The following is a 27780-nucleotide window of genomic DNA, read 5'->3' as shown; positions in this document are numbered from 1 at the left end:
ATCTGGGCCAGATAGCACCGTCCCTCACAGCAGGGTCCCTCATGGTTTCTCTTGGTTAGGGGAGGGAGTTCCCTGACCCCTTGCACTTCTCAGGTTAGACAACGCCCCACCCTGCTTCTGCTCACCCTCTGTGGGCTGTACCCACTGTCTAACCAGTCCCAGTGAGATGAATCAGGTACCTCTGTTGGAAATGCAGAAATCACCTGCCTTCTCCATTGGTCTCGCTGGGAGCTGCAGACCAGAGCTGTTCCTATTAGGCCATCTTGCCTGGGAAACCCCCAGGTTTGATGGTTTTTGTTTGTTTGTTTGTTTTTGTACAAGATTCCTTTGTGGTTAGTGGTGTGTACTTTTATTGGGATGTACATAATGTCTGAAGATGCTGACATCACCTAGACTCATTAATTCAATAAGGTTCCTAATGGTAACATTCTAAATTAGTCGTTTCTTGTTCACTTATTATATTCTATAAAGAGAAACTTCCCCTCATCAATTATTTAGTTACCTGCAGGCACAGGTTATATAGAATATATGCTTGATGCTTTCCCTTTGTCAACCTAAATTAATGACAGAGAGGCAGGCTCTCCAAAAACGTACTAGTTTATTTGGGAGTGACGAGGATTACAGTTTGGATGCACAAGTCATAATGGATCATAGGCATATCTGGAGAGGCTGGGTAGAGCAGACTTTTAAAGGCAAAGTGAGGAGGGTTATGTACATTGTTTTGAAACAATTTTCCTTAGCTACAATGATTAATAACAAGGGTAGCATCTGTCCAAGGTTGAACAGGCAGTTGCTGGGCTGGTATCTGGTATCTTTTTCTAAGTGGCCTTCAGCAAGAGGATTGCCATTCAGCAAAGTCTCCTGGGATAGTTTCTATTATCAGGCAATTGTGTGTGAGCCCTCCCCCTTCTTCATGGCCTCTTGGCTTCATTGTGTTATGGTTTGATGTAAGTGACTCTGTTTTGCTTCTGACAACTTTCCCACCTTTATTTACTAGTTTTCAAAACCGTGAGTTGGTTTCCTAGCTTCCCTCTGAAGATAAGAATTTAGTTTTATTTTTAAAATTCTGAACACATGGATTTTTACATATTTGATGTGCTACAACCCATTACAATTATTATTCTTACTGATACTTGCATTGTTCCACTTTAAGTTGATGGAAGCCTCCTCAAGTTAGTTCCTCTGTCCCCTACATCCTTTTGACATGACCTAGTGTAGCGTTTGATAGCTTCACTGCTTTCTGGCGTGATAAGATATTCCAAGTGAAACTTACGCAAGGCCTGCCCCAGATCTGGATGATCCATTCCTGTAAGAAGTCTTGGTTCTTTTTAGTGGGAAGTAGAATTTAGAGACTATCATCTAGGTGCTAGGAGTTTTCCTTGCCACTGAGTGAACCATGCTAGAAAACACTTTTTAAAAATATAAAATACATCATGAGTTCATTCTGATATCAATGACTTTAAATTTCATGGGAACGATGTATTCAATTTCCCAAAAAAGTTCAAGGTGGGGGAAAGAGATGGAAGAGAAACCTGTGGATAAAAAGAGACTTAAGGGAAATAGCAGCTCTTAAGTCCTTGGCCCCGGCCAAACGCTATCATGCTTCACTAACCCATCTTCTAAAATTGGGAAGGTTACTTCTCGAAGTCCAGAATGGCAATAAAAGAAATCAAGACTCAAAATGTTCTTACCAGATCTATTAACTTTTAGTCCTTAATTTTAAAAAATTTTACCTTTTTACAATTTTTAAAAAATTATTACATAGTATTTGTATATATTTCTGGAGTACATGATATGTAATGATCAAGTCAGGGTATTTAGTATACCTATCACCTTGTGTATTTATCATTTCTATGTGTTGAGAACACTTTAAGTCCTCTCTTCTAGCTATTTTGAAATATAAAATACATTCTTGTTAACTATAGTCATCCTACGTTGCTACAGGGCATTAGAAAGTATTCCTTCTAAGTATATGCTAGTCCTGATTACCCAACCTCTCTCATCCATCCTGCCCACACACACCTATCCCCACCTCTGGTAACAATCATTCTACTTTCTATGTTTATGAGATCAGTTCTTTTAGTTCCCACAAATGAGTGAGAACATGCAATGTTTGTCCTTTTGTTCCTGGTTTATTTCACTTAACATAAGGACCTCCAGTTCCATCCATGTTGCTGCAATTGACAGGATTTTATTCCTTTTTATAGCCAAATAGTATTCCATTGCATATATGTACCACATTTTCTTTATCTATTCATCCATCCATGGGCACTTAGGTTGATTCCACATCTTTGCTATTGTGTATACTGCTGCAATAAACATGGGAGTGCTGGCTTCACTTTGAAATACTGATTTCTTTTCTTTTTGATAGATACCTGGTAGTGGAATTGCTGGATCATATGGTAGTTCTACTTTTTTGTTTTTTGAGAAATCTCTGTACTATTTTCTGTAAGAGCTATACTCATGTTCATTCCCACCAATAGTGTAAAAGAGTTCCCTTTTCTTGCATCTTTGTCAACATCTGTTCGTTTTTGTCTTTTTGATAATAATTATTCTAACTGGCTTAAAATGATATCTTATTGTGGTTCTGATTTGCATTTCCCTAATGATTAGTGATGTTGAGCATTTTTTTCATGTACTATTAGCCATTTGTTTCTTTTGAGAAATATCTATTTAGCTACTCTGCCCACTTTTAAATGGGATTATTTGGTTTTGGCTCTTGAGTTTCTTGAGTTCCTTGTATATTCTGGATATTAGTCCCTTGTTGGATGAATAGTTTGCAAACATTTTTTCCCTATTCAATAGGTTGCCTCTTCAATCTATTGATTGTTTCCTTTGCCGTGTAGAAGATTTTAGTTTAATATAGTCGAATTTGTCTATTTTTATTTTTGTTGCCTATGCTTTTAGATCTTAGTCATAAAATCTTTGCCTAGACCAATGTTTCTCCTGTGCTTTCTTCTAGTAGTGTTATAGTTTCGGATCTTAAATTTAAGTCTTTAATCCATTTTGAATTGCTTTTTGTATATTATGAGAGATAGGGGTCTAGTTTCATTCTTCTGTGAATGGATATCTAGTTTTCCCAGCGCCATTTATTTATTGAAGAGGATGTCCTTTCCCCAGTGCATGTTCTTGGTGCCCTTATAAAAAATCAGTTGGCGGTAAATGTGTGGATTTATTTATGAGTTCTGTATTCTGTTCCATTGGTTTATGTGTCTGTTATTATACTAATACCATGCTATGTAGTTACTATAGTCTGGTAACATATTTTGAAGTTAGGTAGTGTGATGTGTTCAGCTGTATTCTTTTTGCTTAGGATTGCTTTTTGAAAAGATAAACAAAATCAACAAACCACTAGGTAGGTTAATCAAGAGAGAAGACTCAAATAAACAAAATTAGAAATGAAAAAGGAGACATTACAACTGATACTACAGAAATACAAAAGATCATCAGAGACTATTATGAACAACTACACACTAACAAACTGGAAAACCTAGAAGAAATGAATAAATTCCTGGACATATACAACCTACCAAGATTGAATCAGAAAGAAATAGAAAACCTAAACAAATGAGTAATGATTGAATCAATAATAAAAAAGTCTCCCTCTAAAGAAAAGCCCAGGACCAGAAGAATTTAATGCCAAATTACCAAACATATAAAGAACACCAGTTCTCTTCAAACTATTCCAAAAAGTAAAGAGCAGGAAATTCTCCCCAATTCATCCTACAAGGCCAGTGTTACCCTGATACCAAAACCAGATGAGACACAAGAAAAAAACAAAACAAAACAAAACAAAAGAAAAACTACGGGTCAGTATCCCTGTTGAAAACAGATACAAAAATTCTCAACAAAGTACTAGCAAACCAAATCCAACAGCACATCCAAAGATAATACACCATGATGAAGTGTGATTTATACCAGGTATGCTTGGATGGTTCAACATATATAAATCAATAAATGTTATACATCACACCAATAGAATGAAGGGCAAAAACTCTGTGATCACCTCAATATATGCAGAAAAACACTGGATAAAATTAAACATCCCTTTATGAGAAAAACTCAATGAACTAAGCATAGAAGGAATATACCTTAACATAATAAAGGCCATATATGACAAACCCATAGCAAACAACATACTGAATGGGAAAAGCTGAAAGCCTTTCCTCTCAGAACTGGTACAAGACAGGGATGCCTACTTTCACCACTACTATTTAACAGAGTACTTGAAATCTTAGCCAGAGCAATCAAATGAAAGAAATAAAAGGCAACTGTCCGTCTTTGCAGATGACATGATCTTACATTTAGAAAAACCTAAAGACTTCAGCAAAAACCTCTTATAACTGATAAACAGATTCAGTAAAGTTGCAGGATATAAAATTCACTTATAAAAGTCTGTAGTATTTCTATACACTGATAGTGAGCTAGCTGAAAAAGAAATCAGGAAGGCAATCCCACTTACAATAGTTATAATAGCTTTCAAAAAATAAAATATCTTGGAATAAATTTAACTAAGGAGGCAAAAAAAAAAAAAAAAAAACAAAAACCTCTATAAGGAAAACTACAAGACATTGATGAAAGAAAGTGAAGAGGACACAAACAAATGGAAAGACATCCCATGCTCATGGATGAGAAGAATTAATGTCGTTAAAATGACCACAGTACCCAAAGCAATATATAGATTCTCCCTCAAAATACTGATGAAGTTTTTCACAGAAATGGAAAAAATAATCCTAATAGTTGTTTGCTACTGAAAAAGAGTCTGAGTAGCCAAAGGAATCCTGAGCAAAAAGAACAAAGATGGAGGTGTCACACTTTTTAATTTTATTGACATAAATATGATTAAGAAAATATTGAGAATCCCAAATGTGATTGGTTTGAAGAATATCAAAGGAATTTAATTGGATGGTGGATGCCAACGATAAATCAGGAAAATGGAATTTTTCACACAAGACTGAAAGGAGATGTAAATGTATTAAATATGGCTCAGGAAATTGGGACATCTAAATGCTCTGCCTTGGGAATAAAAATAAGAAGTCTTGCTTTGATCTAGAGTAAAAGAATAGGATGTAGAATGGAGATTCAGTTTTCACTTTGGCTTATGAAATTTATAAGGCTTTATAAAAGTCTTAGATAATATGAAAAGTTTCCATGTTTCATATTGTTTCAGCGACGCTAATTTAGTACTTATGTACTCTAAAGTTTTCCATTGCTAAGCCTTTACTGTTCTCTTGGGAACTAAATTGTCTTTTCTAGTGTTTTGCATTTAATTTGCTATAAGTAATTGACATGTGCCAGGGCAATGATGGATTGGAAGCTACTCAAAGTCTAAGGCTAGTTATTAAATCTTGCTTATATGTTAAAAAGGTCAAAAGTTAGATATTTCCTTTCACACATCCCCATTCACCAAAAGAGAGCTGGATTCTTTTAACTACAGGGATATGACCCCAAATAACTTTAAATTAGTGCTTTTTATTTCAACATATGTAAAATATATGTAAAATTGTGGCAGATTAATTTAATTTTCAAAAAGTCAAAAATAAAGTAAATTGAACATTGGAAACTCACCTCACAAAAATTCTGGTATGCTACGTCTATAAATACTTTTTTTCACCTTTATGGATAAAGTTAGCTGTCTTTGGAGCACTCCGTATCAGCTGGTGCTTTAAATAGTCAGATCCTGCCACTAAGTCTAGAATTGGCTCAATTCTGGAAAGTTTTTTACAGCTGCTTCCGAGGGCAGAAGCCTTTAGAAATATGCACCCATTGAAATCTCTGATTCCCATGACCACACACTGGTATTCCAGGGCCCAGCAAGCATAGTAACTTTGATAACAAAAGCAAATATTTGCCATCCTTAGAAAGCAGTACAAAACAACCAGCTCCAACACATCCCAAGCTTTTGTATGGGTGAATGAACACCCCTTCTTGCTTCATATTTGCATGTGGAACATCTGTTTTGATTGTTCATTGTGTGTGTGTAATTATATTCTGTTCATAGTAACTTTTTCATATTATGGACTTTATTTGCATTGAAAACACACTGCAAATAAAAAGAAATGCCAAAAGAGAAACCAGAGAAGAAAAGGAGATGGGGGAGCAGCAAAAGGAAGAGTAGCTCCGGGCCTTTAAGGAGCAGAAGCCAAGTGATCCTGGGGCCAGAGCCAGGGCCCCAAGGCTGCTGAGACCTCAGAAGTCACTGCGAGAATGGCTGAGAAGGGGCAGCATCTGCATCTGCAGCTTGGAGAGAGGACTCAGCATTCCAGGAGCATCAACCGAGGTTCACACTTCCACTTGTGCCCCTCCTGCTCTGATGTGGGAGGCCATGTCCCCTAACGAGGCTTACTGCTCCAGTGAGGACGCTGTCCTGTTACTGTGCTTCAAATAGGAGCTCGCCCTCCAAGTTCCTCCAGAGGCTAGCACCCCTCCCAAGGTCAGTGCACATGCCAACACACTTCAATGCCCTCAAACGTTCCTGAGCCCCTGATACACAACCAAAGAGGTGGCGGGGGACCCGGACTTATTGCTAGTACAGGTGAGTGGGTGGAGGGCTTGATCATTCACACTCGAGGGGAGGACTGCACCCTACCCCGTGAGAGTAGGCTGTGAGAGATGACCCCATTATAGCTGTGTAGGGGCAGGGGCGCCCACCCATGCTGGGGGGTACAGGGTCAGCCTGCCTCGATCCTCTGCTCTGAGATCAGGCTTGGCCAACTCAGACTCCTTAGAAGTAAGCACAGGCCCAATTTGGGGATAAGAGACCTCCCAGCAATGTTGATAGCTCTGCAAGTTACCTAGCCACATTAAGCCTCAGTCTCCCCACCTCTGAAATGGAGACAGTAATAGGACCTACTGCATAGGGCTGCTGAGGTGATGAAATGTGATGATGTAAAGAACATCCTTGTTCTGGTGCCTGATGTATAGGCTGCATGCATTAAAAAGACACTGGACCAGGCTCTTGCTACCTTTTGTGTGTGTGTGTGGCAAGGCTGCACTGTTGCCCAGGTTGGAGGGCAGTGACATGATCACAGCTCACTGCAGTCTCAACCTCCTGGGCTCAAGCAATCCTCCCGCCTCAGCCTCCTAAAGTGTTGGCATTACAGGAGTGAGCCACCACACTTAGGACTCTTGCTACCTTCAGCCGAGCAATCGGTGTGTTTAAGGAGCCAGGTGCTTGGGAAGAGATACCGCCAGAAGGAGGGAAGCCCTGGGGAAACCAAGAGAGTTCGGATTGAGGAAATTGACTGAGGATCCCAAAGGGGCACAGATTCGGCCTGACATGCCCCGAGGTTCTTGGGAACCATTTTGAGCAGGTGCACAGCAGCGACTGAGCCCACCCCACACCGTCTGCTCTCTGGCAGCCCAAAGAAGAACTCTAGACCTCAGAATCCTACAGGAGAGATGACACACGTCTTGACAAACAGGGTAAATTCAGGGCAACTGTGAGAGCCCTTGTTACATTCTTGAGCTACAGGAGAGGCCGCTGCTTGGGTTTCGGTTGTTCTTGGCCTCCTCACTAACCTGGGGCACGATTTCCTCCTCCTCTCCTGTCCCCCGTGCCTCCCCAACCCTCTTTAAAAACATGTTTAAAGGCTTTTGTCAGTGAATGATCTTATTCATGAAGCAGGCATGATGACAGTTTGCAGAGCTAAATGGGCACTTAACTGTGTGTCTAATAAATCCGCAACAAAAATAAACAGAAAGGAAGAGGGGTTAGGAAAGAAAGGAGGCCAGGCCGGCAGGCATGAAAGGAGCCTGTCACGGTGATTTACACAGCCCCCCTCAGCAGGCGGTTTCCACCCCGGCCCCTCCTGGCCATGGCTGACCTGCAGATGCCAGAGGCTGACAGCACAGAGCAGCAGGTGGAGGCCAGCGCCAGAGCACACCTGGGTGGAGTGCAAGCAGTGAGTGGGAAAGGAAGCAGGAAGGGTGTCCCATCCACTGCCCATTGGTAAGGCAAAGGCAAAGTACAAGGCAGGGAAACCAGGCTGGTGGCAGCCACTTTCCTCAGGATCCGTGCCCAGATTACAGACAGTATTATCTGGATCTGTCTGCTTGTCCCAAACCATTCTCCACCCAGGATTTGGTTGACAATCTGGGATTAGAGGCATATTCAGGTGAATTTAGCAAACACCTGTTATTCCAGTGTTAATCACCCTTCCAGGGGCACCAGAGGCCTACCTAAGGCATGAACCCTCTCTCAGTGTCTTAGCCTGGTGAGGACGTGCTTAGGAATGCATCTTCCATGTATCACCTTTCTTGCCCAGAAAGAACGCCATCGTGCAGCATAAGGGGAGGCGTAGATATTACAAAACCTTGGCTGGAATCCCTGGCCCCACCCCCAAACTCACTAGATTATAAGTTTCTCCAACAAGATTTTAGCGTATTTGAGGGCAGGGACAGGTTACTTTGCCCCCTTCTCCCCCTCCCACCCACCTTCCTCCCATAGTATTAGCACAGGGCTAGGCACAAAATAAATGTTGAAGAAATACTTGCTGGCATGGATGGTGGCTAATGTGCTTCTGGTAGTAGGAAGTCCCAGGCACTGCTTTCTAAGGGCAGGGCTGCACTGGCTCCAGCCCTGGTTGGCCTTGAGGCCGTCTCTCAAGTCATTGCCATCTCTTCCGGTTTACCCCTCTGCAAAATGGAAAGGACGTCTCTGGCTGCTGCTCATTCTGAGATTTTGGCTCCAATCCTGAAAGCTGAGTCCCTGGAGAAGCCTCCAAGACAAGTCAGCTGGAGACCATGAGAATCCAGATCCTTTAAGTCCTGTCTTTGGGCTTTGGAGACTTCAGCACAGCAAAAGGAACTCAGAACAAACAAACTGAAAAAAATGCCTCGAGGAATTTATACTCTAGTAGGGAAACAAAACTAGTCCATGTCCCCTGGAAATATGTCAGGACCACAGTGATAACTACAAAGCGTGCATTAAGAGGAAGAGATGAGGCAGGAGTTAACAGAATAGACTGGAGAAAAGGTCAGGTCAATTAAGAACACTTGCAGGAAAAGGTGATTTCAAACCACTATGCTGAGAAGCCTAAGAAAGAGGAAAGCCAGGTGGCCAGAAGAAAGGACCCTTGGCCACAAGGCACACTAGGGCAGAACCTCTCTCAGCCGCACTGGAAGAGTCAAAAGAGGAGGATAGATACTGCTGTGCCTGGAAGGGACGCAGCACTAACGAGGTCTACCACGTGGAGAGCGGTAGGGGCTGGAAGAGGAGACATTTACACGAAGAGCAGCAGTAGCCACTCAGGGCTTTAGGCAAACACAGGCAATTAAGTGAGTAAAAATCCTGAGAAACAAGATTTTGTGCAAAGCGCATTTTAGCTCTTTAACCCCAACACTACCTGCCCCTCAAAGGTTCCTTTGAAATATAATGTGGGGGAAGATTTAGGTAGCACCTAGGAAAACTGCCCGAGGATCCAACTACCAGCTAGTGTTGATCCAGGTGGGAGAGAGAATGGGGGGGAAGCCCTTGGGACGGTCTTTAATGCAGACTATCAGTCAGGTGACTGCTAAGTCCCTGCTCACTTTCTGCTGAGCAGACGACACTAGAACAGGCTAACAAAACAGTATTTCTGAGGAGGACAGAGCTTCATAGCCTCCAGTCCAGTTCTAAGCCAGACCCAGCCCAGGGGCATGGGGCAAGGCTGAGGTGGAATAAAGTTCAAGGGTCGTGAGAAGGGCAGCTGAACTCTAAGCACTCTGTGGATGGGAGAAGAGGTTCACAGTGCCCTCATACCCCCACTTCAAGACAGTTCTAGAACGGGCCAGACTCAGAGAAACCTTAAACCAGCCTCAGTAAGGCTGGTTTCGGATAGATCTGTTCAGACGAGTTTGAGGGCTCATGGCTCATAGCATGAAACCCATGTGGTTACTGGCTGTCAAGGTAGGGCTGCTGGGGTTGGGCGCAGTGGCTCACGCCTGTAATCTCAGCACTTTGGGAGGCTGAGGCGGGCAGATCACTTGAGGTCATGAGTTAAAGACCAGCCTGGCCAACATGGTGAAACCCCATCTCTACTAAAAATACAAAAATGAGCCGAGTGTGGTGGCGCGCACCTGTGAAGTCCAGCTACTCAGGAGGCAGAGGCAGGAGGATCACTTGAACCCAGGAGGCAGAGGTTGCAGCGAGCCAAGATCATGCCACTGCATTCTAGCCTGGGCAACAGTGAGACTGTCTCAAAAAAAAAAAAAAAAAAAAAAATAGGGCCGCTGTTGTGTCTTAGCAAACCTTTGCCGACCCTGTGTAAGCAAACTGAGGGCACAGTGATCCAGAACAGGAACTCACACGCGCAGACCTGGAGTCTGGGACCTGCTCCAGAAATGCTTCGCTCTTTAGCAGTTAAGACGCACACCGCGGAGGCAGAGGCAGAAGACGCACACCGCGGAGGCAGAGGCAGGAGACCCCCACCTCCAAATCCCTGCACTGGGAAGAAATCTGAGTGCAAGGAGCTTTTCCGCTGCAGCGTTTCCAGGAGGAGGGAAGGCATGCTAATGGCAAAAACCCACTGCAGGGAGTCTGGCCTGGGACCTTGGTTCCCAGCAAGGGAACCATAAGGTTCCTGAGTAACCATAAGACCCCAGGAAAGACATTCAGTTCTCTGTGATTAATGGGTTTGTACAAAACTGGAGGAAACAGCCCATTTCAAAGCCCAGGGGGGCAGCAGAAGGGCAGTGTGCCTGCGAAAGTACACTCCAAGCCTCCTAGAGGAAAGGCACTTCTCGAGGAGAGAGCTAAAGTCCCTCAGAGGTCAGCTTCTCCAAGTCAGATTCCTGAGGACTTGTCATGGCTCTCTCCTTTTTCCAGAAAACTTCAAAACAGCAACAGATTATCGGACCCTTGCGTAACACCCTGAACTTGCGGAGGCCACCATCCTGGATGCCAGAGAAGGGAGAGGATGCTTTTGTTTGGCAAGGCCTGGAAAGGTAAATGGCCGTGGGAAAGCAAAAATTGAGACACCCAGAGAAAGAAGCTGAGAGAGGAAAGTATGCTCCATGCTGGAGATCACTGCGTAGCCCTGCTCCAGACCCACACAGGACTGCCTCCGACTCTACACTTCAGAGCAAACCTGTGAAGCTGGTTTCTGGATGCCAGTCACAAGCCTTGGGAACTGGGGAAAAAAGGGGAAGGATGAAGCTGGAGAAGCGGGGCTTGGCTCTTAAGCAGGGCACAGACAGCAGGGTCCCTATTCACATTCAAAGGCCAGCCCTTTCCTCAAAAAATTAAAAGTGGAACTACCACATGACCCAGCAATCCCACTCCTGGGTGTCCACCAAGGGAAATTAAATCAACGTGTTAGAGATACTTGCACCCCATGTTTGCTGCAGCCACATTCACAATAGCCAAGCTATGGAAACAGCCTAAGTGTCCATCACAAGATGAATGGAGAGAAAAAATGTGGTCTATATACGCAATGGAATACTACTCAGCCTTTAAAGAGAAGGGAATCCTGTCATTTGTGGCGACATGATGACCTGGAGGACATTATGTTAAGGAAAATAAGCCAGATACAGGAAGACAAAGATCACATATTGTCACTTTCTTTTTTTAAGTTCCGGGTATAAGCGTGGGTTTGTTACATAGGTAAAACTGCGTCATGGGGGTTTGTTGTACAGATGATTTCATCACCCAGGTATTAAGCCTAGTGCCCATTAGTTGTTTTTCCTGATCTTCTCCCTCCTCCCACCCTCCACCCTGTGAAAGGCCCCAGTGTGTGGTGTTCTCCGCCATATGTCCATGTGTTCTCATCATTCGGCTCCCACTTGTAAGTGAGAACATGTGGTAATTGGTTTTCTGTTCCTGTGTCAGTTTGCTGAGGATAATGGCCTCCAGCTCCATCCATGTCCCTGCAAAGGACATGATCTTGTTCTTTTTTATGACTGCATAGTATTCTATGGTGTGTATGTAACACATTTTCTTCATCCAGTCTATCATTGATGGGCATTTAGGTCACTTTCATGTGGAATCTAAAAAAGTTGAACTCATAGAAGCAAAGAGTAAAATAGTGATTGCCAGCGGTGGGAGTAGGGAGAGGTTGGAGAGATGTTGGTCAAAGCTACAAAATTTCAGTTAGGAGAAATAAGTTCAAGAGGCATATTGTACAATATGGTGACTATTGTTAATTATGTATTGTATACATGAAAATCGCTGAGAGAGTAGATTTTAAGTGCTCTCACCATAGATAAATATGTGAGGTCATGCATATGTTAATTAGCTTGATTTAGGCATTCCACAATGCATGCATGTTTCAAAACATCATGTTATACACCATAAATATACACAATTTTTATTTGTCAATTAAGAAAAATAACATTTTAAAAGGCCTGGCCTGGCCTCTTTGGGTCACCAGGCAATGCCATGCATAACTGAGGCTGGAAGACAAACCAAGGGCTTGAGCTTGGATCCTCCAAAATACAAGGAAAGATCATCAGAGGTCTTACATTCACCAATGAATTCAACCCGTATGGGCAAGACACAAAAAGCACAGGCCACATGCCAAGGAGTGAGAGTCGGAGGTCAGAAATAGTACCCAGAGCCCAGCGCTCAGGAATATCACTGCGTATGGACACATATATTGTGCGGTGACAGTCACTATCAGGCACCTCAGAAGAGGACATCATGAAAACACATGGACACATAGAGGGGGGAAAATACACTGGGGACTATCAGAGGGAGAAGGGTGGGAGGAGGGAGAGGATCAGGAAAAATAACTAATGGGTACTAGGCTGGAATACCTGGGTGATGAAATCATCTGTACAACGAACCCCCATGACACAAACTTACCAATGGAACAAACCTGCAGATGTACCCCTGAACTTAAAAAAAAAGAAAAGGACATCATGGGAGCCCAGGACAAGAGATGGAACACCATCCTGGGAAGCTAGCATCCAGACAGGAGGCCTCTCTGGGGTAGTGTGAATGGGACAGAACTAGCACTGACCCACCGGCTTACTCTGGCCATTGTGCACATTCTTGGCTCATTGTGACACCACCTGGTAGGCAGATCATAAAACTGTACCGTGGAGCGGGCCGGACGTGGAGGAGACGGCGTTCTGCCCGCGTGGTACAAGCAACCTCGCACAGGCAGCTAGGTGTGGTCTGCTCAGACTGGTTCTCAGAAGCCAAATCCTCCCCTCCTTTGTCTATTCACAAGAGTTAAGAAAAAGACTGCTTTCTCTGTTGATCTCAATAACAAAGGGGATGAGGCACTGCTTTGGCAAAGTCAAAATTGCAGTCACTTTCTGACTGTTAATGGAGAAAAGCAGGCGGCCTGCCAGGTGATGGAAAACACGCGGATCTTTCCTGTTTAACTTTGAAATGAATTATGTGATTGTTTTACAGAACGAGTAACAGGTTTGGCTTCCTTGTTGAGGCCACTGTTGAAAGTCAGTTGGTATTCTCCAAGCCTGCAACTGGGCAGAGTTACTGTGTAATTAATAACTGAGAGTCCACTAAACGGGCACTCGGCCCTGGAAGGCATCACAGGTGAGCATGCCGGAGCGGTGATCATAAAGGTGACCTCTTGAGATCAGGCTCTGGGCCAGAATGCATGAGAATCAGAAAAACGGAGGCAGAGTCCTGCTAGGAAGTCTAGAGCCTCCTTCTTTTTCATCTTAAATTAACGTGGAACACCATTTTTAAATTTAAAATCACCCAGCACATCTAGTCAAGTAGTTCTCAGGTCTTCTTTTGTTAACAGTTGCAGAGCCCATCATCCAAATGAATACTTAGTCAAGAAGCCCTGGAAAGATGAACAAGAAACCAATAAAAATAATTACGTACAAGGGATTCAGGGGAGAAGAGGGCAGGGTGGAAACAAGATTTTTTTTTTTTTTTAGTTGGAGTTCCGCTCTTGTTGCCCAGGCTAGAGTGCAGTGGCACGATCTTGGCTCACTGCAACCTCCGCCTCCCAGGTTCAAGCGATTCTCCTGCCTCAGCCTCCCGAGTAGCTGGGATTACAGGCATGTACCACCATACCCGGCTAATTTTGTATTTTTAGTAGAGACAGGGTTTCTCCATGTTGGTCAGGCTGGTCTCGAGCTGCTGACCTCAGGTGATCCGCCTGCCTGGGCCTCCCAAAGTGCTGGGATTACAGGCGTAAGCCACTGCACCCAGCCCAAGTCTTCTTTTTTGGTTTTGACTTTTGAAGCATATACATTTCTTACCTCTTTAAAAAAGTAAGACCATTGGACACCCCAAATGTGAAGTGGCTGAGAAGGGAGCTGCTCTGGCAGAAGGCAGTGGGAGAGGTGGAGGGGACAGCCCAGGTTCTCTGCCCTGTCCTCATCCCGGAGGCTCTGTTCCACTCCCACAGCTCTCAGCACTTGGAAACCAATGGCCTGGCCCAATCCTTTGCTTTATAGATGGGGAAAAGGTGGTCCCCCAAGTCTGGTTCACTCTCTGGGTCTCCCTTCCCATAGGACACATTCGGGAAGGGTTAGATACACTCCTTAGAAGACACAAAACACTCAGTCCTTTTGAAAGATTTATTTTTAATTAAAAAATAAAAGTTATCTGAACATATCTGCATTGCAGCTTCAGGGATGGCACCTTAACCCATTTATGCTGAAGGTCACAAATGTTTTTTATGAAAAATCAGACCTTGGCGATGACCTTGAGCAGTAGGATAGAAATAACTCCCACAAGCTTAGCGTTCCAATAATGGAACACTAGGCATAAATGGGTAAATAAAGCAAAAAAAACAACAACAACAAAGCTTCTCAGTTCTTGGGTCTCATGACCATCTTATAATGGGTACAAAGGCACACGTGTCTTCAAACAAACTTGATTCAGAAACATTTCTAACAACTCAGAACTCCCACGTTTTTGCCCACCCTCACCCCCACAAAAAAATACAACCGAAAACAAATTCTTTTTAAAAACTACATAAGTAAGTGCTGAGTCAGCAAGGAACCTGGGCATGCTGCCCACATGCCGCCACGTCTCTCTGCTTTGATGACTGGCTGCCCAGAGGTCGGGAGGGAGAGAGCTAAGCACTCTCCACTGCATGCTGGGAGAGGGCTTGCAACACAGACCCAGCCCCAGCCCCACGGCCGTCACCCCAGCTGGGGCAGGCAACTCCTAGGTGCTCTCTCCCTTAATCAAGGGCATCCACGGCTAAAGCAGCCTTTCAGGAAGAGAAAGGCTCAAGACAAGCAAGTCTTTGTCAAATGCTTGCAATGACAAGGCCACTGGGAACTGTGGGAGGGAGGGAGATGGCTAGATCTCTTCTCCCCCAGTTTACTGGGCTGCTGGAAAGTTTTCTCTGCCTACTCTCCCTGCCTTCCCTCCCTGCCTTCCCTCTTTTCCCTTCTCCCCAGTCTCCCTCTACTCTCAAAAGGGTTTTACTTTAGCTTAATGGTGGGGGTTCCAAAGAGGGTATTGGCAACTCCTGGGGCGGGTCTGGTGGCTCTGCCATCTCTAAGGGGACATCATGTGTTTTCGGTTCCTGTTCTTCACAGAGCTGCTCCTGCCCCTGGGAGGGCTCCAGTCGCTCCTGACCCTGGGCCTGGCTGTTCATCTTCTCTTCCGCTTCAATCTCTTCTGATGTGGGGATGGAGTTCTTCTTGGGGCGACCTTTGGGTTTTGTGGGTGCTTCCTGTCCACCTTTAAGAACCTACGTGAGTAAAAAATTGTTATTAAATCTAAGAAATAACTCCTGCCCCTCCGCCTTTCCACTCCCAGTATAACCTCACATTGCATCTAAACCATCTGTTCTGGCAGTAAAATTGCAGGATTTGGCAAAATATATTCTCAATCCCTCACCTCTGGTCTACAAAGACACCTCCATTCTTTAAATGTTCAATGCATTTTGGTCAATATTATATATTTTGGCATTTAATACAATAATCATAAGCAGCTTCAGAATTCAACTTCAACAATAAGGCAAGAAATGAAAATTAAAATGTTAATGCAATAACTATCAGGTTGACAAGCTAAAAAGACAACAATATTTGTAGCAAGCAGGAAAAAAACACACTATGTGAAAGTGTGATTGTTACAACCTTTTCAACACAACCTAAGAGTTCAAATCAAAAGCCTTAAAATATGCAGAGCTTTTTGACACAGAAATTCCTTAGGCTAAATTCTAAAAAATTATCTAAGACTGAGACAAAGATTGATCTGCAAAAATACTCATCACAATATTGGTGATAACAGCAAAAGTTGGAGCGGGGTGATATCCTAAAGGTTTGGCCATGTAAATTGGGTAGAATTATAGTAAATCCCAAAGACAGAATACTTGACAACCATTACAATTACTATATAGGAGAATGTTTAATAACATGGAAAATATTAACATAGTTTTGTAACAAGCAGATTCTTAGCATAATCCAGTTTGGAGGCTAGACAGCCTATACACCACCTTGTTTGCAGGATCACGGATCGTTTTTAATCTTTATGTTTTTTCTATATTTTCTAAACTTTCAACAATGATCAAACATAAGTATTTCTGTAATCAGAAAAAATATAAAGCATGTAGTCTTGTAGAAGTTGTACAGCAGAGTTTAAAAAGCATTTTGGCTTTGATAGTAGAAAAACTGGGTTAAATTCCAACTCTGCCACTTATCATCTTTGTCTTTGTAAAGTCCTTTAAAGGCCCCAAGTGTCCGTTTTCTAATCTGTAAAATGGGAGTAATAATACCTTGTATTACAGGGTGACAGTGAGAGTGACCAACAGATAATGTGTATGAAAGGACCAGAACGGCACCTTCTGAATGGTAGGTTTCCTTTGTCCAGAATATATACACCATCCACCCTCCTTCTCCTGGCTAACTTCTCCTGGAAGCCTTCCTGATCCCCCAGGTCTAGGTTAAAGGCCCTCTGCCATGTGCCCTCGGAGCAGCTTCTACTGTCCCGACCAGAGCACTTTTCAGAAACTATGGTCACTGCATGTTTACCTGCTGCCCCTCTCACTCAGTCCCTGCATGTAGCAGGTGTTTGACAACTGTTACCAAATTAACTAGGCCTTCTCAACAAACCTTTCCCTGGAGTCGAGGAAAGATATAAAGCAAGCCAAATAACTGGACCCTAAATGGCCTTGGCTGACTTCAAAGGCCTGGCACCCTTATTACCCCAATTTGTGACCCACACAAGAGTCCCAGGAGGTAGACAGGGATAAGTTTAAAAATATTTATATTTTACTTTGGAATGTAATAGACACTCCTTCCTCCATTGGCTTGGCATAGTCCTTGATTTTCTGGGCAGCTAGTGAGAAGGGCTTCAAGAGGACCTGGATTAGCACAGATGATTAGGGGTGGGAGATATTTTTGCTATTTATAAACCTAGCTTAATCTTATCTTCTATATTTGTATATAAGCTCCTGGAAGACAAACCCTGCTTCTCTCCATTACTCCAAGAATCAAACTTCCAGCTAACTTCTATGCAGTCCCTAAATATTTATTGACTGCTCCTCTTTCCTTCAAGAGCAGCAGAGGACCTCCAGGTGCTGAATTTTAAGGATGAAACCATAACTTTTTTTTATACAGCTTTGAGATATAATTCACATACCAAATCCATTTAAAGAGCACTATTCAGTGATTTTTAGGATGGTCACAGAATTGTGCAACTATCACCACAATGCAATTTTCAAACACTTCTATCACCCCAAAAAGAAACCCCATAGCATTAGCGGTCAGTCCCTATTTTCCCCCAACCCCTAACCGATCTGCCCACAGCCCTAGGCAACTGCTAGTCTGCTTTCTGTCTCTACAGATGTGCCTATTTTTGGACATTTTATATAAACAGAATCATATAATATGTGCACTTTATGACTGGCTTCTTTCATTTAGCATAATGTTCTCAATGTTCATCCATGTTGTAGCATTTGTCACTAAATAATATTCCATTTTATGGATATACTATATTTTGTTCATTCACTCATCAATTGATGGACATGTGGGTTGCTTGCTACTGTGAATGAAGCTGCTATGAACATGGGAAAGAAGTGAAATTGAATTGTGGGATCTTTCGGCAACTCTATGCTTCACATTTTAAGGACTGTTTTCCAAAGCAGTTGCACTATTTTACATTCCAGCCAGCTGCATATGAGGGTTCCAGTCCTCCACATCCTCACCAACACTTGTTGATGTCTGTTTGACCACGGTCGTCCCAGAGGGTGGGAAGTGGTATCTCACTGTGGTTCTGCTTTGCATTTCCCTGATGACTACTGAAGTTTAGCATCTTTCATAGTGCTTATTGGCTAGCTGTATATCTTCATTGAAGAAATGTCTATTCAGATATTTTGCCCATTTCTAAATTTGGTTGTCTTTTTATTATTGAGTTGTAAGAGTTCTTTAAATATTCTGGATACATGTCTCTTATCAGATGTAAGCTTCTCCCATTCTGTGGGCTGTCTTCTCATTTTTCTAATGATGTCCTTCACAGCACAAAATTTTTAAATTTCAATGAAGCCCAGTTTATGTTTGCTTCTGTTGCTTGTGCTTTTGCTGTCATAACGAAGAACACTTTGTCTAATCCAAGGTCATGAATACTTACTCATATTCTAAGTTTCATAGTTTTCACTCTTACCATTTAGATGATGATTCATTTTGCGTTAATTTTTGTGTATAAAGTGAGAAAACCAAGAAGTTCTCAGTAAACACCTCCTTTTAGCTAAAAGTCTGCTCAACCACTGTCCTTTCCACATGAACAGCTAACACACAGATATTAAGGGGATCTTTAACAAGGTAGAGATGCTGACGGAAACCACCCCTGGGGAGAAGATGTTCCTTGTATTTCTTTTCACGTAAGTTCATTATCTGATTTTGATTTCAGTCTGAGTGTAGGCTTTTGAAAGCACCCAATTGTGCCAAGATGGAATTTACATGTTGAAAGCAGATCCACTCAGTATGAAAGAGGTTATACAAAAGTAAGTTGCCCCATGTAGTAATCAAACTAGAAAAGGGCAGGTCTATGGAAGCCACCTAATTGGCAAAAGAAAGTCCAGCCCAGCAATTAGAGAACACCACCCACACGGTTTGGACGGACCCCACCTGGCTGTTTTCCTACTGCAGGAAAAAAAAAATCCCCAAAACAATTAGACCATTTTCTAAATGGAATAAAACATTCCAGCACAAGCAATAATTAGAAGATAACTACCCTCTTGGCTGCTCTCTGCACTCAACCTCTGGCCCCTTGCCTTCCAGCGCACCTGAGACATGCAATTATCTCAGAACCACCCTCCATCAGGAGCTACCCGTTCACATGCACCCTGTGGCCCTCCTCCCAGGAGCCCTCTCCCCATTTATTCTTAGAGCCAGTTTAGTCCCATTGGTCCAGAGAAGCCAGAGAGTTCCTTGTCCAAGAGGCCGCAGGCCTCCTTCTGCCTCTCAGAAGAACACCTAGCACACCATCCACTTTTATTAGCCGTGCCTGGTGACAGCCCTCCAAACTCTGAAACGAGGTATTCAGATGTTCTGTTGCTGAGGGTGTTAAGACCGGGCCTTTTGCTTCCCTCCAAGCAGCCTGAGTAGGGGGCAGGGAATGTCAGTGCAGGAAGGAACTCTCTCCTTCCCTCTACTTTTCAGATAGGAAACTGAGCTGACAGAGTTTGTCAGTATCAAAGAGCAAGCCAAGGGCAGAGCTGGGATTTGAACACAAACCTCCTGACCATTTGAATCTAACAGCCTTAGCAGTATTGCATTCAGCATAATGTGCAAGGGATATGTAAAATGGGCCACTGTTCTATGTCTGGTATTTATTTGCAATTACCCAACCTCCCAGCAGACTCCAGGCAGTAGACTTACTAGTGGGGGGCGAACTTTCCTCCTCATTCTCTGTCTGTCTCTGCAGCTTCATAGGGCAGCGAGGGCCACATAACTGATGACTGTTTCCATGAAGCTGAGAAACAAGTTTGGATTCCCCAGCATGAATCTCCTCCCAGACACTGCTGCTCACCTTAGCTAACTTTCTCAACCTGAAGATGTGCTGTTCCACTGGACCTCAAGCAGGGCCCCCAGTGCCAAGGCGCTGACTTGGAGATGACTGGGAAGTGGGGACTGAGAAAGGACAAACACTCAGGGCTGCGTGGAGACCCTGAGATTCACAGAATTCACTTTTGGCTTGTGTTTCCTGGCCTCCAAATATTTGGATTCTCTGAAGACATGGATTTCGTGAAGAGGTAATAAAAATACGAATAATGATAATAATAATGGCAAAAACATCTTTTAGCTGTATCCTATATGGCAGGTCCTATTTACGTGTTTCACAGAGATTAGCTCATTAATAATACAACCCTACGAGGTACGTGTTAGGCCTTTTATGGCAGAGGAAACAGGCACACAGAGGTTAAGTAACCTGCCCAAGATTACACAGAGAGCTACTGGTAACAATTCATGGAGTTGTTAACTACCTGGGGACTATTCACGAGAAAGATAGTGACCACGCATAGTGTGGGGCCCACCCAATTCTGTGACTAGGAGAGAAAGGAGGTATCTGTTTGGATGCTCTTATGGAACAGAATTGCATTTTAGAGCTCAAAGAGACCACCGAATAATGAGGCTCTTTCAGCCTATTGCAAAACACTGTAGGTCCTGCTGGAACTAAAGCCAACAGACACGGAATAGAGGGTACACATCCCATCTTAATGTGCAAGATTAAATTGACCCAACCCGCTATAGGTTACCAGTGCTGACTGGTCAGAACTCGTCAGAGATGCTATCTTGGTTCTGGCAAGGTTACCCTTGGCAGCCATGTGAATAAGTCTGAGAATCAACTGCTAATCTTTTTCCAGTTCCAATTAGGTTACTAGCCTTGAGACATCTTTATTACCCAATTATCTTTTTCTTTTCCTCCCCAGTACCTAAAGAGATAGCCTTGAAAGAGTTTTACTGGGAAACTAGATGAAGTAATCAGGATCACACCACAGCCTTGCTATTCCACTCTCTGCGCTGATCCTGTACACCTCCCTGCCGCTGCACTGACTGCTCCGTGTAATAATAATGCCAGTTTGCAGGTCTGTCTCCCGCACTTGACTTGAGTACCTTTTGACAATTTTATTTTCTAGTGGACAGGCTCATGTCTTACCTTTGCATCTCCAGGGCCTGATAAATGTTAAATGCTCAATGAATTAACTCAAAAGTGAACTGACAGTTTGGGCCTCTTGGCTCCTAAAGGGACCTGAAGGTGAATGGCTTGCAGAATGTTCTCTGAGGTTAAATCTGCTAAGTTACTTCCATTTTGGTTTACATGACATTGATACCCATCAATAACTGGCCTAAAATCATGCCAGCAACACTGTTGCTGGTGAAAAACAAGTGACGTCACAGGCGAAGGCACACACATTGTCCCACGGGCACTGGGCGGTGCTGGCAGAGGCGGCTGCCTGTCAATTCCTTAATCATCTGACTCATGAAAAGATTGCTGATAACCAATTTAAACAATGCCTCTGCTACTCAGGAGACATTGATTTCAAGGCTGATGATTGACGAGGAAGAAGGTGGGTGGTGGATCTTGCACAGAAAGCAGTGAAGGGACTTGCCCAAAATCAACCAGGGAAGGGCAAGCATGGGAACACGGCCTGGTGCTTCTCACTCCCAAGTCTAGTTCTTTAGAAACCAGTCCCCTAAAAGGTGTCCATGTGTACTTAGCACTGTAGAGTGTTTGCAAGACTATCTATTTAACCAAATCCATTCTTCCTTCAATTTCTTGTTTTTATTTTATTTTTATGACTTATTTATTTATTTATTTATTTATTTATTTTTGAGATGGAGTCTTGCTCGGTCACCCAGACTGGAGTGCAATGGTGTGATCTCGACTCACTGCAACCTCTACCTCCTGGATTCAAGTGATTCTCTGGCCTCAGCCTTCCGAGTAGCTGGGATTACAGGCGCCCGCCACCACGCCCAGCTAATTTTGTATTTTTAGTAGAGGCAGGATTTCACCATGTTTGCCAGGCTGGTTTCAAACTCCTGTCCTCATGTGATCCACCCAACTCAGCCTCTCAAAGTGATGGGATTACAGGCGTGAGCCACCGTGCCCGGCCGCTTCCTTCAATTTCAACTTCTCCCGGCAACCTTCTCCACTACCTCTCTTCTGAACTCCAACAGGTTTATAAATCCGCAACAACCAGCACTTAATTATAACATGCTCAGCAGCTACCTCCTGGGCCTTGTTTCTCTGACTGGATCATAAATTCCATGAAGGCAAGGGTGATATTTTATTTTATTATTTCTTATAGTGCCTAGGACAAGGAATGGCTCACAAGAGACACAAAATACATGTGCTGACTCATGCAATATCCGTGTGTTTGAACACATAACTGGCATCTCTGCCTTAATTCGTGAGCACTTCATGAGCCAAGTTGCCTCCATTGGAAAACTCTTTCATTTCAGGGTCAGGTCCCCCAGAGGAAATTACAAGATTTGCCCAGGAAATTCTTTTTTGGGAATATAATAATTGCTGCTTGTTGACTTTTTTCCTAATTTTTCCCATTGATATTCATTTGCAATTTACTTGTTTTGGGGTTTTTTCCCCCTCATTGTTAGCAGAAAATAGCAAGGAATAGCAAGGACTAAAAGTTTAAGAAAGAACAATATGGGACAAAACCACAGCACAGAGAAAACATCTGTCCGCTGACCTTTCCCCCCCCCCCCCCAAAAACTGGGGTTGGGAGAACACCTTAGTTATTTGATTGTTGTGAAAACATCATATTTCAGCCCTGAAACACCAAGAAGTAGGGCTTGTGACCAGATGGGTTAGCAAATGTCATCATGAAGGCATGGAATGGACGAGAGGAGAAAGAGCCACTAAGATTTGGTGAGGGGGTAAGAAGCCCACGGCAGGTGACATGGTAGCACCTGGGCTCCAGAGAAGAGCAGCGCTTCTTCCCTTATCGCCACCCCTCCTCTTTTTCTTTTGCTCTGGGCTTTGACCTTGTCTCAATGGTTTACAAAGCTGAGAAAGGCAACACTTGACTACTTTGGAAAATTTTGATTTAATAGTGCTTTTCTTAAATGAAAAGAATAAATGATAATGAAATTGAGTTCCTGAAAATGTAGGGATGTATATATTCTAACTTAAAAATCAAAGATGGAAATATTCATTAGCTAGGCACTAGAGCAGGATGATGGAAACTGTGGTCATCATACCAGGCACTTCAGAATAACGAGGGGGCTTGTTAACATGCACATTCCCAGCCCTGGCCCAGACCTCTGGGGCCAGAATCCTGGGAGGGGGCCTAGAGTTCTGCATTTAACTTGCTACCCAGGGGACTCTGATGCCCACCAAAGTTTGAGGATCACTGCGTTAGAGGATGCACAGCCAAAAGAACAGATGCATCCTCTACGTCAATATAAACAAAGAATACTGACTTCTATTTTTAGCTCTTGGTGGGAGGAAGAAGGAAGTTGTTTGAAAAGGCTAGCAGGTAGGGTTAAAACTAGCAAGTTAGGAGAAATACCTAACATAGATGATGGGTTGATGGGTGCAGCAAACCACCATGGCATATGTATACCTATGTAACAAAACTGCACGTTCTGCATATGTACCCTAGAACTTAAAGTACAATAAACAAAAAACAAAAAACAAAAACTAGCAAGTTAAAAGCCTGTAAGCTTTTTTTCCTTTGATTTTTAACGAAACAGAAAAAGAATATCCCTCTGTTTAGGAAATCCAGGTCAAGAGGAATAGCTCGACCTACAGATCCAACAGCTTCCCCACAAGCCAGCAGCACAGAAGGCCTTCCAATCTCCACAGCCCAAACTGCCACATGGTCCGGCCTCCCTCCCCACAGCCCTGGAGGAAAAGTCCTCTTCCATCAGGATGGGATCATGGTTAGTCACTCCTTTCTTACCATTTTCTTCCATTTCATCCTGCGATTCTGATACCAGGTCTTCACCTGCAGCTGAGTGAGTCCCAGAGACTGGGCCAAGTCCAACCTAGAAGGCACAAGATACAAAGGAAGGGTGAGCAGGCTGGGGAGGAGCGGGAGAGATGGGATCCTGCTGACAGGCTCCAGACAGGCTCCAGCACTGGCTATCAAGGCTCTGACCTCCCTCATTGAACGAGGTCTTCCCCAAAGCGCTTTTCTTTCCTTCCAAGAATCCAACAGAGGACACTGGGAAGCTGAGAAACTAAGAAATAGATGACCATGGCTGAGGATACCTGGGCCAGTCCCCATTCTGAAACATTCATGGTCTGCAAGGGACCTGAGAAGGATGCCTGGGCCTTCATCACACGGTCCTTTTCCTGGCTTGACAAGATTATTTATTCTGACCCTCTGGCCCGACATCCAAACTGGAAACAAAAGGCAAAGCCGATGTTGCTGATGGGAATCCACTCATCACTCCAGACCCAGCTGTGGTCCCAGCTCCGGCAGGTGAGTCTCCTGGCTCCCACAGCTCATCTCCTCTGCACCCTCCCACAGGCCAGCAGTCACCCAGATGGTGCCACCTTTCCCACTGTTCTCTAATCACTCCCACCGTGTTATTTCTGCCTCCCTAACTCAGCAGTCAGAGCAGCTTATGTCTTCCACTTCTTTTCTACCCATGAAAGTGCCCATCACACTGCTAAATCCAGAACCGGTGCTCAAAAAATACTTCCTGATGGATTGATTCAATCGCTGTAGCTGCCCTAAATTGTTATAACAATTAAAATGTTATAAATATTATAAAGATTCCAAAACAAACATTAAGTCCACAGCCCTTCCTGCTTTCCATTCTACTGCTAATCGTGACTGTGTACTTCTCTGTAGTCTTCTGTAAAGTCCTAAAAGCCAAATCCATTTCTGGGGTTAAATCTAACAACACAGCCACCATTTCCTGAGCACCACGGCATCCCAGGCTGCATGCTAAGCCCCTGACTTGCTGTCTTATCTATCCCATTCACAACACAATGAAGTAGGTATAATTATTCCCATTTTACAGATAAGAGATTTGAGGCCTGGAGAGATTAGACTCTCTCAGCAACTGTGGCCAAACCCTGTCTGCTACCTGGTTGTGTAAATAAAGTTTTATTGTAACAGACCAGGCACAGTGGCTCATGCCTGTAATCCCAGCACTTTGGGAGGCCGAGGCAGGCGGATCACCCGAGTTCAGGAGTTGGAGACCAGCCTGGCCAACATGGTGAGACCCCATCTCTAGTAAAAATACAAAAATTAGCTGGGTGTGGTGGCAGGCACCTGTAATCCTAGCTACTCAGGAGGCTGAGGCAGGAGAAATGCTTGAACCTGGGAGGCGGAGGTTGCAGTGAGCCGAGATTGCGTGCCACTGCACTGCAACCTAGGCAATGGAGTGAGACTCTGTAAAAAATTAATAAATAAAAAATAAACTACTTCTGTGCTACAATATCAGAATTGGGTAGTGGTCATAGGCCATATGGCACACAAAGTGTAAAGTATTTACTGTCTGGCTCTGCCCAGAAAACCTTTACCAACCTCTGGCAGATGATCACAGAGTTAGGAAGTGGGGCAGGATTCAAACCCATGATGTCTGACCTGTACACCAGCTCCTGCGCTGGGCCTCACCCCCACCCACACTGTATCTGCACAAGTTGAGCCTGTCAAAGGGAATCACAGGGATGCTTCATCCCAAGAAGCAGCGAGCAACCAGGTGGGACAAGTGGAATGAGAAAGGGAAGTCTGTAGCCAGGCTTCCAACGTCAGTCCTTGAGACAACCACCATTGACCTGACAGGATAAGAACCCCAGGTCTACCTCAGCACCAACTGGACAGCCGCCTCCTTAAGCCAACATAAGCTGCCTCACTGCCACGCCAGCCCTGCTCAGCAAAGCAGCGTGGACTTTGAATGCAGCAACTTGGGACAACTGCCCTTGACAGGGCTTGGGCAGCGACCCCCCCTTTTTGAAAGGCCCTGGGTTTCTGCGGTTACCGTCTGCGAATCTCGGGCCCACAGGCAGTCTCATTTGCCTGCTTCATGGGGAGCCTCAGGTGTGGGTTCTCAGCTGCAGCTCTCCACCTGGGGCCCTCTAACCATCAGGGAGGCCCGCAGGGACCGGCCCTGACAGTCTCAGGTGCAGCTGCCCGGTCGCCCTGCTCTGACCAGGCTGCATAATTTAAAGCCCCAATAATACAGAGTCTTCCTTCAGGGCACCCTGGAACTGGTCTTAAATCAGCACGCACATCCATCTGGTTATCCCTGTAGAAGGACTGCTAGAAGCTGGCAGTTTTATTGAAAGTGATTAACAAGCTAAAGCCAATAAATTCCCAGTGCCAACAGCACTTGGCTGTCCCCACAAACGCAGCACTGCTGCCCAAGCAGCCACTCATTGAGAACCAAGAACCCAGGGGGCCACCCCACAGACTTCTGGTCTCCCAGGCCTCCCTGGAGAAGGGTCCTCCACGGTTCTGGCGGCGCCTTCCGGAGCCCAGTTCACCTGAGGCCATCAGGTGCATTAGTCAATGGAAGGCTCAGTTCACAGCTCTGCCACTGCATTAGCAAACAGTGTTAGCTCACTTGGGAAAAATGCAGCCCTGACTCACTCTGGCTACAGAAACATGCTTCACTGTCATCAGCTTTCTCTCATTACCTGCCACCGTTACAAATTCTCACTTCCCTGCATATTTGCTTAAATGGGGTCACCTAGGAAACTGGAGAAACAAACACAGAGGAGGAGGGCGAGAGCTGCGGGAGGAGGGAGTGCTCATGGCCCTGGTCACGTAGGGAGGCGAGGAACATCTGGGAGGGCGGGTGAAGATGGCAGCTTCCATGCCAGCCGATGGTGTCCTCCCAGACAAGTGAATCAAGCCTGTGTAGGTGACCTGAGGTGCATGGGCAAGTACCAGGGAGCCCCAGGAGATTTATGAAGAACTAATATTTCTGTGAAAAAAAAAATTATCTGACTTCTGAAAAATCAGCCCAAAATGTTAGCCATGCGTGCTGAAGCCGATTTGACACGCCACCATGCTACCATAGACAGTGGTGCCCACTCCCCTGGGTGCACACGTTCATGCACCCAGGGGATATGCTAGGGAAGTGAAAACAGCCATGTCATACCTGGAGATGCCATCTGTTAACCTCTGGTTCACAGACCCGTCTCCATCATCTGCCAAAGACACCCCAAATGCACAGGTCTAGAACAAACTCAACCTTTCGCCACCTAAGTCTACTCTGTCCTCTGTCTTCCAACTTCAGGTCACGGTGTCCCCATCCCCCTGCTAGCCCAGTCCAGAAACCACAGAATTCTCAACTCCCTTCTTGCTTCTTCCCACAATGTTGATTCTGCCAATTCTCTCCTCAAAATTGTCCTCCTCTCACACATGGACAGAGGGAGGGGAACCTCACACACAGGGCCTGTCGGGGGGTGGGGGGATAGGGGAGGGATAGCATTAGGAGAAATACCTACTGTAGGTGATGGGTTGATGGGTGCAGCAAACCACCATGGCACGTGTATACCTATGTAACAAACCTGCACGTTCTGCACATGTATCCCAGAACTTGAAGTATAATAATAGTAAAAAATTGTCCTCCTCTCTATTCTTGCCTCTGCATTCCCACTGCCACCCTTTAATTCAAGTCTTCAGTGATGATCACTGGATTCTCTCCTAACTGGTCCCTGCTCCACCTTTGGCCTCTCTCATCCATCATTTATGGTGCCACCACAGAGACAGTTCTGAAACAGAAGTCAGGTCATGCACTTCCAGCTCATAAAGGCAGTGCCAACTGCTTAAACAACCAAGTTCACATTTCAGCCAGGCATACGAGGTCCTTCCCACCCTTCATTCACCTCTACCATTTCCCTGTTCACACCTTAAGCTGGAGATGTCCTGGCTACTTGCAGTTTCCTCCACATACCCGACGAGACACGCTTCTTTGCCTTGTGTG

The 27780-nt window shown here is 44.4% G+C and overlaps 2 protein-coding genes and 1 long non-coding RNA gene across 3 annotated transcripts in view; 1 reads left to right on the top strand and 2 right to left on the bottom strand.

Annotated features, from left to right (window-relative positions):
* The window catches only part of APLP2 (amyloid beta precursor like protein 2), a 726249-nt gene that overhangs the window by 614256 nt on the left and 84213 nt on the right, over positions 1-27780 (bottom strand). The window lies entirely within an intron of this gene.
* BARX2 (BARX homeobox 2) overlaps positions 14474-27780 on the bottom strand; it is a 74888-nt gene continuing 61581 nt past the window's right edge. The window contains exons 3-4 of the mRNA XM_050756003.1: positions 23793-23877; positions 14474-15617 (exon numbers count right to left, since the gene is read on the bottom strand). Coding sequence (XP_050611960.1) covers positions 15351-15617; positions 23793-23877 — 352 coding nt within the window. The 3' untranslated portion in view covers positions 14474-15350. The remainder of the gene's footprint in view (positions 15618-23792; positions 23878-27780) is intronic.
* Positions 15546-23112, top strand: LOC126934996 (uncharacterized). Its single transcript, XR_007719180.1, has 4 exons — positions 15546-15621; positions 16656-16719; positions 19793-20120; positions 21706-23112. It is a non-coding gene; the product is annotated as an uncharacterized LOC126934996 (long non-coding RNA).

Source organism: Macaca thibetana, chromosome 14 (assembly GCF_024542745.1).
Source record: "Macaca thibetana thibetana isolate TM-01 chromosome 14, ASM2454274v1, whole genome shotgun sequence".
NCBI classification, from domain to species: domain Eukaryota; kingdom Metazoa; phylum Chordata; class Mammalia; order Primates; family Cercopithecidae; genus Macaca; species Macaca thibetana.
The sequence above is the reverse complement of the archived record's forward strand: the minus strand, read 5'-3'. Positions and strand labels throughout refer to the sequence as shown.